The 11,949-nt window shown below is 41.4% G+C and overlaps 2 protein-coding genes across 11 annotated transcripts in view; both read left to right on the top strand.

The window, feature by feature from the left end:
- The window catches only part of prdm16 (PR domain containing 16), a 185,812-nt gene extending 181,030 nt beyond the window's left edge, over nucleotides 1–4,782 (top strand). For 9 of the 10 annotated variants that reach the window (XM_035536254.1, XM_035536253.1, XM_035536259.1 and 6 more), the window contains 2 exons: nucleotides 298–469; nucleotides 1,017–4,782. In XM_035536254.1, coding sequence (XP_035392147.1) covers nucleotides 298–469; nucleotides 1,017–1,151 — 307 coding nt within the window. In that variant the 3' untranslated portion in view covers nucleotides 1,152–4,782. The remainder of the gene's footprint in view (nucleotides 1–297; nucleotides 470–1,016) is intronic. The other variant, XM_035536260.1, reaches the window with a different exon arrangement.
- Nucleotides 4,783–5,690: 908 nt separating this feature from the next.
- tprg1l (tumor protein p63 regulated 1-like) lies at nucleotides 5,691–11,889 on the top strand. The gene is made up of 6 exons (XM_027011344.2): nucleotides 5,691–6,051; nucleotides 8,019–8,110; nucleotides 8,468–8,518; nucleotides 8,611–8,736; nucleotides 8,986–9,139; nucleotides 9,603–11,889. The coding sequence occupies exons 1-6, from the start codon at nucleotides 5,824–5,826 to the stop codon at nucleotides 9,795–9,797; spliced, it is 846 nt and encodes a 281-aa protein (XP_026867145.1). The 5' UTR covers nucleotides 5,691–5,823; the 3' UTR covers nucleotides 9,798–11,889.
- The last annotated feature ends 60 nt before the right edge of the window (nucleotides 11,890–11,949 follow it).

Raw genomic sequence — 11,949 nt, 5'->3', positions numbered from 1 at the left:
AGTGTTAGAGTTTCCCGCTAAAGAACATTCAGACGTCTCGGCATGCCATGGAGCTGAAGCTGTAAGACCCGCGTGGCTGTCACTCCGCATGCGTCCTGTTGTGCATGTGCGGTCGCGCCCACATCCGCGCACCCACGAGTCTCCGCGCTGCCATCGTTCCATGCCAACGCACCATTCCCCCCTCCTGCATGCTCCCCGTAACCACACCTCATCTGGCTCCAGCCATCTTCTGATTGGGCTAACAGAGGGTCCCCTCACCTCTCCCCCTCCCTGGTCCCTCCTCCTTCCTTGGTGCAGGTGTATTGAGGAGGACGCAGGCCTGTTAGATCTGGAGCCTCTACCAGGCTTCCCCAAAGGCCTGGAACTCCATAAACCTGCCGACGAGCCCTTTGATGTTAAAGACATTTTTAACACCTCCTTAGAGTCTGAGGCTCTGAAAGAGACTCTGTTGAGGCAGGCTAAGACCCAGGTATGTCACTGCACCCACTCAACTATATGGTGACTTACTAAAAATAACTAAACAAAGAAATAATGGTTGGAAAGGCAGATTAGAGTATTGTCCTTGTAGGTTTATCACAGAAAACATACCAACATCAATGGACACACTTTTTTTTTTTTTTTTGCAAGAGCTTCCTTTAAACTTACCTTTAAAACACACCCTTTATTACATAGTAGGACAAATGGAAACACAGACCTCTTTTTTATGTCTATACCGGATATTTTCTCACCTTTTCCTTGTATTACAACTCTGTGCTAAAGTCTACAAATTAACAGAATAACCTTAACATAACTAACACACGTGCCTTTTGATCTTTAACTACTAACTGTAACATCATCTGCGCCGAAAACCGTTAAATGAACTCTTCTCCAACTTCTTCTATTGTTACCGCTATTGTTGAACTATGAAATATTTTCTCTTTTTTTGGTCAAATGTTATATAATATTTTCCTTGTGTGGAGGAGACTATTCAGTTGGTTTTTTTTCCTGTTTGACCCCTCACCCCTCACCCCCCACAGGCTTATGCAATGATGCTCTCTCTGTCAGAGAACAACCCCCTGCACACGTCCTCCCAGAACTCGCTGGACGCCTGGCTGAACATGGGGGGAGGCCCTTCTGAAACCAGCTCCTTTCACCCACTCAACCACATCTAAGCCCAGAGAGCAAGGAGACAGAGAGGGGGTCGGAAAGAGGGTTTGAGGGAGAGAGAGAGAGAGAGAGAGAGAGAGACTGAGAGAGGGAGTGAGAGAGAGAAAGGGATCGGTATAGACCGATATGAAGGAGAGTCATGGCTCACAAAAGTTCATGAGGACCAGCGAGGCTCACAGGTAGATGTTCCACCACGGCAACACGGCCAACGGGGTGTAGGAAGGAGCCTAGCTGCCTGCACTCTTCGCTGCACCAGCAGAGCCGTCCAGGTCTCCTTTCCGCTGCAGAGAAGGACGAAAGACTGACCAGACCACTCCTGACCATTCAGTACATTCTCCAGGGTGACCGCCACCTCAAGCTTCAATCCAAACAACTCTGCTTGCAATGTTCTCCTTCACAGCTCACTCTTAAGATCCCCCGTGACTTTACAAATCACTCCGCTCACATAATTTCCCACTACCACATGACACGCTTATGAAAGTGATACCTTGCATGGACATTGTTGATCTGGAGGTACAAAGGAGGGAAAGGGGAACAGAGGTATTTCTACATGTACACCAATGCATTCATGTTTCCAAAGAATCGAGTGGAACGCGAGGGTATGCAGGGGGTAGATCTGACCACAAGGGGGCGCATCGCCTCTTCAAGACAGGGTGTCTCCGAGGTGAACGGGAATTATGTTTTGCATTCTGTCCTTTAAAATGTCTAAACCTAGAACTGGAGAACCGATTTTAAAAAGCTGTTTTAAATATGGATATTTCACATGAAACAAAACGAAAGTTCAACGGAGCTGAGAGAGTAGTAGAAGTCCGTTGGATTGTGACGATTTACGGTCGTCACTCCCTTTATGACGACAGCGAGATGGGGATTCCTGATTATGACGATCGCTTTCGGAACGGTAAAACCGTTGCAATTCAACCGCTCAGCTCAGTGCACAGCCTTCTCACAGTTTTGACCATGCTCGTCGTTTCAGCTGTACACACAGGGGCCTCCTGTTTGAATTGCGAGTTTGTTTTACGGATTAAATTATTCTTCTTTGGAGGCGTTCGGAGTATCCGCCCCACTTCACGCGTTCAGTACGGTTTTCCTCGGTTTGTACGTGATTTGTTCTTCGACAAACAGTATTGTTTCCTTTCAAGCGCTTCTGTGCTTAAATGTTAATATAATTATTTAGTGAAGGACCAAATTTGTACGATATTGTTGTATGATGTACAAAATAATTTGAAAGTTCGTAGCAAAGAGTGTTGTGTGCCAAATAACCCTTTTTTTCTGGGACAATCATTTCTTTCTTTTCCCCGGTGGTTACTGCCGCTGTTTTAGTAGTGTTTTCTTTCTCATATTGCCTACTCACTCTATATATTTGAGTTTTTGTTCTCTATTTATTTTAGTCTATTCATCATTATTGGAAGAAAATGGCTCTACAAAAAAAGGTTTTACCCACTGTATTTTCCTGAAGGATTTAAATCTCAGAAATTTTATCGAGATTCTCTCAACACTCTGAAGGGTATTGTATAGAGACCGGTGTGCCAAATTTTGAACTAAAAAAAGAGAATGAGCTGTTTTATTTATGATATCTTAGTCTTGGCACCAGTCTGTTTGTGTCCATTGTGAGGTTTGTTTTGTCTTTCGTTCGCACAACCATTTCAAACTGTATGTGAAGTGTTTGATGTTGAACAAATGGTTGAAACTTTTGAAACTGAATCTTTTAATTAAAGCATCAGATAACTCGAATAGTGGGGCATTATATTTTTACTGTTACAGTCAGTAATACTGTCAGTTTTTACTCCACCAACAGACAGACCCTGTGACACTCAGAAAGTCTGATCCCTTGTGTGTCGTGTTTGACACTGCATGTCCCTGTAGTTAAAGAAGTTTAACGAACCCCATTTTGCGATGGGTCCCAGAAACCATCCAACGAGTCGCTAGTGTTCACTGGGCACATAGGATTGAAGTGGAAGCCTTAAAGCAACTGTACAGTGTCATTTCCACGTGTAATCATGTTTTTTGAGATTTAAGGAGCTGCTACTCGTTGAAGGGGCTGGGATGGGATCAAATGAGCTGTGAGTGGCTAGCGTCGCCGCGGATAGGCGAGCGCAGCTCTGTCTGAATACGCACGCTACCGTAGCACCGGGACTCCGGCGTGCTGGCGCAGCTCCACTGAACTGTGAATCCAGCGCATGAATCGTACAAATAAAGGAAATGACTAAACACAAACTCATGATGAATGTGTAGTGTAGATTTAACGTGTCGTTAGTGTATCAAACGTCATCAGACCAATACCATTTTTTTCAGTCATTTTGGGATCCAGGTGGAATTGCATCTAGTATTACCGCTTCTCTCGTCTTTTCCTTTCGCTTACTCTCTTTGCATATGGTCCATGGCTCACTCTATACAAAATACAAAATAGCACTTAAATACAGGGTACGCGAGTCAACGAGTTGCAGAGGTAGTTCTGGTCTTCTCGTGCGTGCTCTGTCGCCTTAGTACAGGTTTTAATACGATTCTCCAAATAAGGCTGCGTGGTTTTAACAAGCACTTTAACCCAAAATGCAAGACAGTACACTGTGTGCAACCATGTTGCACAACAGATGATGACATTATAAACAGCATCGTCATAAGTACACATATATACCACAGGAAAGATACTTTAGCACCCTACATGGAGAGAATTCAGCCTAAAACGTCAACCCTCCAGCACTATAACAGTAATTTGCCACTAGATGGCGCCTCTGACTCACTTTGCCACATTCTGATTTTCAGTAGCTTGTCCTCACTGTACAATGCATGAGAGATCAGAAGCGCTCCATATTTAAATAGCGTTGCTGGAGATGTTTAAAAATACTGCATAAGGGGAGGTTCATGTCACAAACTACTGTTATAAGCAAGGATCCACGTGTTGGGAAGATTTTAAAAAACACATACAACGAATGGTCGCAAACTGAACTATGGACATTATTACTTTGCCCACTGTTACAATACAAAACAAATGTAAAACCATAGGTAATTATGGTTCTTCTAAAGCTGTATAGTATTTCAAAAAAAATAATGTTGCATTTGTCTGAAAATTCATTTAAAACATGGGTTTGAAAATAGAAATAGATGGTGCTTGTTTCATTTGGGTCTGAGTTGTATATCGCTTCTGTTCTGTTTATTAAAAAAGACAAAAACAAACAAAAAACAAAACAAAATCTATTGTGCATGACTTGTGTTTTAGCGGTCATAATGGTGTCATTTTGTGAAATGTGTATCTTAAATTAAAAAGAAAAAAGGTAATAAAAATACTGAATTTGTAGATGCACTTATTGTACATGTGGTTAGGTTAGTAGGTTTGACTTTCAGTCCTGTTAACTGCCTTACATGCAATGGGCAGGTGGTTATTGAATTACACAATATGCTTGTGGGAGAGAAATGATGAAAAATAAAAAGGATTGTAGAATAATAATGAACATTCGGAACCTGCAGTTCCTTTTTGATGCTTGTGATTACTGAAGATGTACTTTAGAGAAATTTCATGGAAAAGACATGATTCTGATCTTAATTCTGTAGAATAGATATGTATACCAAATGTAATCTTTCCAATGCTATGAAGAATTTATACATGAAATTGATATGCAATAAAAACCTGTGTGCTTTTTATATGAATGCTGTCCATTGTTTGTGAGTTTCGGGCCATGCACACAACATGATTAAACTGAGAGTTTATGCACCCACAATGAACCTTTTGTTTCATTTAGACAGTAAACACAGTACAGATATCACTTCTGCCATGTGCCAGCTATGCTTCACCAGCTGACTGTGAATTACAAAGAATGACTACCATTGTAAAAAGCAACTCAGAAGATTTTCTGTTTCCCCCCCTGCCCTGTCATTTAGCCTCCTAAAACAAATCAGCTGTGTTGTTGCACCACTATTGGTTTAAATCCAGCATCTCTTCCGGTTTTGCCTGTTGTGCCAATATCTTCGTCTTCTCTAGATTTCTTTCACGTCATGAGGTTTGCCCTGTTTTCCATTTCTGGCTAAGTGCAGATGTAATCACCATTCACCATTCATCCTATTCTGAAACTAATAGTGTGGCGCTGTCTTTGGTTCATATCTTTATTTGTCTTATTGTGCTGTGTTTAGTTAGCTTCAGTTGGTTTTACTTTTTCATGTTTATTCTACAGCTGGAACAGTGACAAAAGACATAACTGACAAAAATATGGTGAAAAGAACCAGTGTTTTTATTGCTGCCAGACATTACAGTGTTTCATGATTTGAGCTTTAAGAGTTGGGAACCGACAAGACAGATAATAATAATAATAATAATAACAACAACAACAACAATAATAATTATAATAATAATAACAATAATAATAATAATTATTATTATTATTATTAGCGATTATTGACTTGTATCTGCCTAAATCAATCATCGTTCTAAACACAGTGTAACTATAATTTTATATTGGCACAATGTATCTTAATTAATCTGTTGCGGCAATGGTTTCCAAACCCGAGGTGTGGGGTCCCTTTAAGAAAACCAGTCTAATATTGGAGGAGTGGAGCCGGTGGGTGTATCTTTCACGAAGCCTAAGCAGGGCTACCAGCCTGGTGCTCTCTGGTCCTTTGAAGTCCTGTTATTTATCCGAGTTTTGTTTGTTTAGTTTGAGAATTTCCCCGACCAGCAGTGTCACTAGGATGCTTCAGCTGAATGATGCTGCGGAGCCCGACAGTCCGGGCGCCGCGGTGCTGCACGCCGCCGAGGTGGAGGACGGCGTGGAGGTCGCGTTTACGCCGCCCGGGGCCCGGTCGAGCCACGGCTTGGAAACGGCTGTGGCCTGCTGCTCGCCCCTGCAAAAACTGACGCCCTTTCACGTCCACAATCCGACGATGAAAGCAAAAGTCAAGGATTACTTTGTTTTTAGGGTAAGGACACACGGGAACACGAACCCTATCATTAATCATCTCGGATAACGTTAACGTTAATATAAGCAGTTAGCGTCGTTATTTGGTAGTAGCTAGCTCGCTAGTTATGCAGGCAGCAAAATGTTATTAGGCTACCTTTTTTTAAACGTTTCTCCAAATTGATACACTTTTACCAGGTGCTAACAAATGGGGCCTATCTATAGAGCTTACAAACAATGTATTTTATTAGTTTTCCTAGCTAGCCAGAGATAAATAAGTTTAAATAAGCTGTCTGGCTTGCTAGAAAAGGTTAGCTAACGGACATATTTGCGGATTTATGTATTTATAGACTAATATTTTTAATATTGTGCTAATAAAATAATTTTAAGAGTCGAATATCAATGAATTTTTTAAAACTCTGAGAGCTGACATGCCCTAGGGAATTCACAGGCCAAGCTTTCATTGTAAGCGCCACCACCAGTTATTTAGCTAAAGTGCAGCATATAAAGCACCAGTAGATCCCAACAGAGAAGGTCTAGAGGTTATCTTAAAACTTAAAAAAACAAAACATGCATTTTAGGACTTCTGGTCGAGATGTTCTGTTTCGACGTGTGTATGAATATGTTTACAGGTGAGTAAAATGTACATACTGTAGTGATTGTAGAGAGATTCAAAACTGCAGTAAACCACCCAAGGTTTCCATAGAAACACTACGTTTTAGACAGTGGCGCTTCATCAGCTGTGCAAGCAAAGTGCTTCTGGAGCTCTAGGAGGTGGAACCAGTTTATATTAGAAAAAGCAGGTGCTTAAATCTTAACTTTAATTCAATGGGGCTCTAAAGTTCTGAGAGTGTAGATGAGTTCTTTTTCTTTGAGTTTCCTAATTTAGTAACAACTGACATTGCAAACAGTTGTCATTAACGCAGTGACCATTAGCATTACAGTGCCTTGCCATTGGAAACTTAATTTTGATTGTCTAAAAGTGTTCAACAAAACAATCAGCAAGTCTTCTTTTGGTTTCTCCTGATTACATCTTGCTAGTAATACAGTCGACAACTCCCACTCTAATGCATGAGGAGCAATGTGGGATGACTAATTATTTTAGTGGTGTATCTAGAAAGGTTGTAGTCTGCAGTACCGCACTTATTATCTGAATGGTCATTTATCTCACTCTTGATGGGGATGTCTGATGTTTGTCTCATCTGTAAGAGATTAGTGGAGGATCAAAGGGGATGCGGTCTCTACATAATCCTGGATGATTCTGAAGTGTTTAAATTTAATTAGCCAGTATTTCGAATGTGTATATTAGCCACTTGTTAATGTATTAACACTGTTGACAACCGAGGAGACTTGGCTGAGTTATATTTAGATAAGTCAAGGTTTCCACTAGTGTCATGACATACAGAGTAGCCTGGCCATTTAATCAAATGAGCTTGTAGTCTTAAACACCAGAAAAAAATCTTTAGTGTCAGAAATGGACTCAAATTCATTAGTAGTTGGCCTTATGGGTACAAGTTTTTGACCTTTTGATGGTACAGATAGTTCAGGATAGTTTTGGGCTTTGGTTAAAGTTTTGATGCTTATAGATTAACATCGGTGTTTGCTGTATGAATGTTCTTCCCAGATCTTCAGTAAACACACACAGCCTTCCTTTTCAATCTTTTTTTTCAATCAATTCTGCTACTCAATTGTAGCACTTATGAACATGCATCATTTGCAGGAACGGTAAAGGTGAGTAGGCCATATTAACTGTGCCGAAATCTGGGTCAAATTGTAGGCATCTCTGCAGAATTATCGTCCAGTGATGGTTTGTCATTACTACCCCAGTATTGAATGTAGCGTTGAATGTCCCTGCGGAAACGAAGAGCAGGGCAAATAATGCTTTACGGTCCTACCCAAGGCTAACCCTTAAGAAAACCGCGGTGACAACCTGTAGTAGTTCAGTGTCGGTATTGTTTATGCTGATAATATATTGTTTTTGTTCTCCAGCCAGGAACAATAGAGCAGGCCGTGAACGATATTCGCACAGTGGCCCTCCCTTCAGAAGACGGCGAGGTTCTGAGTGTGTGGCTTTTGGCAGAGTGAGTCCAGTTCTCTTCCCAACCTGATAATGCTGAAGCGCACTGCAGGAATGTAGAGCGTGGTCTTGCATCTGGCACCATCAGCTGTAGTCCAGCCCAAGCTGGACAGTACATTACAAACGTAACACGAACACATCATGGGATTCAAATGGCCAGGATGAAAACAAATATGATGTGAAGGGCTAAAATTATGCGATGCTGGTGAATTTCACTCAAGTCGAACTAGGTGGTTAATATCTATTTAATATATATGCCGAACAAACTACGGAATTTATAATATTTCTGAAATGGTCCTGACTTTGATATGGAGTTCTGTCCAGTGTGACCAGTCTTGTTTGGGTCTGACTTTCTGTACAGAATTGATCACTGGAACAATGAGAAGGAGAGACTTGTGCTCATCACAGAGAGGTGAGGATGGGACCTCCGTGACGTGCTTGATGGTGTCGGTCCATCTGAGAAGTTTTATCTCTTCATTGTTTGAAGATGTGCTGTGTTTTCAGGTCCTTGCTGGTGTGCAAATATGACTTCATCAACTTGGTGTGTCAGCAGGTGATCAGAATTTCCTTAAATGCCGTGGACACAATTTCAGTTGGGGATTTTGAGTTTCCTCCGAAATCACTCAACAAGTAAGATGTGAAAGCATGGTTCATAACTTGTATTTTTATGACCTTGGACTTTTGCTATTGTGCAGTGTGAATTCATTTGTTTGAAAGGCCTTTGAACATCATTGTAGAGACATGTATGCATACAGGGGCTTGAAGCTGTTTTCCTTGTATTAATCTATGCTACTACACTAGTGATTACTAGTAATGAATGTTATACCAAAGGTAATGGAAATTGTGTGTGCGTGCGCGCGTGTGCATTGGCTTGCGAAGGAGAGAGGGCAGCGGTATCCGTGTGCACTGGGATAAGCGGCCGAGGCCTTCGTTCCTAAATCGCTGGAATCCCTGGTCTACCGACATGCCCTACGCCACCTTCACGGAGCACCCCATGGCCCATGCCGACGAGAAGGTGGCCTCCCTCTGCCAGGTGAGCATGGAGGTCCTAAACAAGTGTCGCTGCCCCATGAGTAACCCCAGCGATTCCAGCACCAATGTGGGGTTGAGGGGTTGTTTCAAGTTGTCCAAATCAAAACAAGGTCCGAGAAAGGGGAAAGTTGTAAATGCCACATTGTTACATCACTGTGGTTATTTGAATTGCTAGCAGAATATGGTTGACTTGACAATTACAGTCCCCTCCACAGAAAGAGAGATAATTCCACCTCATTGTTACCACATTCATATAGTGCACATTAGAAGCTATGCATTAGACCACAATCAGGAAGATGAGTTTGGGGGAACCCAATACTTTCAATATAAAGTTACATTCAAGACACCATATTTCCTACATGACCGCTACATGTAAATCCTACTTAAGATTATGTAGTTAACGATTATCCAACATTGAGGAATTCCTAGAGGCTTGCCAGTGACCTCGCTGTTTCCTTTGCCAGCTGGAGAACTTTAAAACCCAGCTAATTCAGGCCGTGAAGAAGGCCCACAAGGAGTTCCCCATTCCGGGTCGCTCAAATGGAGTGCTCCTACTGGAGCGACCTCTGCTCATCGAGACCTACCTGGGCTTCATGTCCTTCATCAACAACGAGGCCAAACTGGGCTACTCCATGACCAGGGGCAAAATCGGCTTCTAGCTCTGCCCAATCCGCAGCTGCCTGTCACTGCTCTGGGTCGGCACCGGGCGGGCCGCTCCCGTGTGTGCTGAGCTACGTGAATCCCTGTTTGTGTTGCTTGCAGATTTCAGTGGGATGTGAAACATGCCCACTCCAAGCCCGACAACATGACTACGCAGCATGTGCCTGGGAACATTTGATGCCAACACTGATGCCATGCCCTTTCAGGGTAGTGCCATCCAGCTGCTTCTTTATGTATCCCTCTGGACCTGTGTGTGTATGTTTGTTTTGGGGTTTTTTTTGTGGTTGAAGTGGGATAATTTGGGATACGTGAAGCTGACATGATTTGCACATAACACTGGTGCAATGGATTGGAGATCTTTGCCATTATAATGCCTAAAGCTGTTATTCTGTTATTCCCTTGTCTAATTCAGACTATGTATTAGCATGCTTGGTGAGTAGTTCATAGAGTTAGCAGTGTTTTTAGACTATTAATGACATGGCTGAAGTCAATTTTTGGCAGTGATATGACACCCTGCCAACTAGGAAATGATCAATGATGGTGAAGAAGAGAATCGTCAAGATCTTGCTACACTCATCAACCTGAAGCCATTTTTAATTGTAATTAATAATGGCATTTAGATATTATTCTAGGTTATTTGACAGGTTCTGTGAATAACTTTTATGCAACATTCATAAAACCCTTGAAATTATTTTAAAAAGGAAATTAACGTTAGTTTGAAAGCCAGCATTAAAAACTCAATAACGTTTACTATTACAGTTGCTGTTAAAACTGTTACAGGAGACTTTGGAATACCTGCAAACTTTTGCATCTAGCGAAAAAAAATGCATGTTTGCACTAAAGGACACTGAAAGTCGATCAAATGCTCCATTAACGCATTAAAAAAACAAAACAAAACAAGGACTCTGGAAGCGAAGGACTGTTGCAGTGTTTCTATAATTTACCGAAGTATATCAAGACAAGACTATTTTAGTTGAGAGAGTTCAGCAAATCAGTCAGTTGTTCTGGTGAAATGTGCACATCAGTAAAGTTGTGAGCTTTCCTACTCAGAACCACTAGTAACAGTTGGAACAGGTCATTTCAGTTTCAGTACTGCCATCGTTTTCATTGTATGTTGCTCACTTCTAGGTTTAATGTGAAAGGCAAGTTTGTACATAAAACAGATATGGAGCATGCATTCAGACAGAGGGAAAGATGGACATCTAGACAACGCTCCTCAGAGTAACTACTTGGAGGCATTACCACTATAGGACTTCCCGCCCAACAGCCTTCTGTGTTGGTGTGTTCAAGCTTGATCATTTTGCTTCAAGTACCAAACTCAATGCACTTTTTTTTTGTTTTGTTTGTTTGCAACATCTTCAGCTGTCATAATTTCATTTTGAAAGTGCACTCTCATTTTAACTAATGTGGCTGTCATCATAGCTCGGTTTCCCTGCTCAGGTTGCTATGCCTATTACTTTCAGTTGAGGTTTAACTTTTAAAGGATGCACAGAAGGGTTAGGAATCAATCCTAACCAAAGGTGTTCGGAAGTGAATACGGGTTCTGAGATGTTTGCACTTTTGTTCGTTCTTTTTACCTTACCTACAACGCATAGGGATTTGTTTGTACCAAAGTCATAATGATGGCACCGTTTCTAAAATGTTGGCAATTTTAATGTTAATGAAGGTAGTTTTCTTCATTTTGTAAAAATGTAAAGTTTTGCATGTCAACTACGCATGTGGTTTACTGGGTGTGAAATGTCTGACTATTTGATGTTTGTACTCCAGTCTTGTCTTCAAATCAACCGTTACAGCTTTTAAGCACACTATCTGCATAAATACTTAGAATTAATGCTAGTGACTGAGTGCAAGAATATGCTTGCTATTCACTTTATCCATATTTAACTATTGGAGACATTCCAAGACCCAGATTGGTCCTATCTAGGATTATGCATATAAGCAGACTTCCCAGTTTTGGACTGAAGGGGATTCTGGGAACCAGCCTCAGCGCTATAGTTGGAATTTATATGCCATTAATACTGATATCAGTCCTTTGGATTTGTATTATAAACAGTCATGCTCATCTCATTAAAATGATGCCACATTCTTTTACTTTGTGTTCTCAGCTGATGGAGAAGGTCAAAGGAAAATTGGTAAGATTTCATTGCAAAT

Source organism: Electrophorus electricus, chromosome 18 (genome assembly GCF_013358815.1).
Source record: "Electrophorus electricus isolate fEleEle1 chromosome 18, fEleEle1.pri, whole genome shotgun sequence".
Classification (NCBI taxonomy): Eukaryota; Metazoa; Chordata; class Actinopteri; order Gymnotiformes; family Gymnotidae; genus Electrophorus; species Electrophorus electricus.
Note: the sequence above shows the minus strand (reverse complement) of the source record. Positions and strands in the feature narration are given on the sequence as shown.

Coding starts and splice junctions, on each gene's coding strand:
- tprg1l (XM_027011344.2), top strand. CDS start 5,824: ATGCTTCAGCTGAATGATGCTGCGGAGCCCGACAGTCCGGGCGCCGCG. Junction 6,052..8,018: donor AGGATTACTTTGTTTTTAGG/GTAAGGACACAC, acceptor TTTGTTCTCCAG/CCAGGAACAATAGAGCAGGC. Junction 8,111..8,467: donor AGTGTGTGGCTTTTGGCAGA/GTGAGTCCAGTT, acceptor CTTTCTGTACAG/AATTGATCACTGGAACAATG.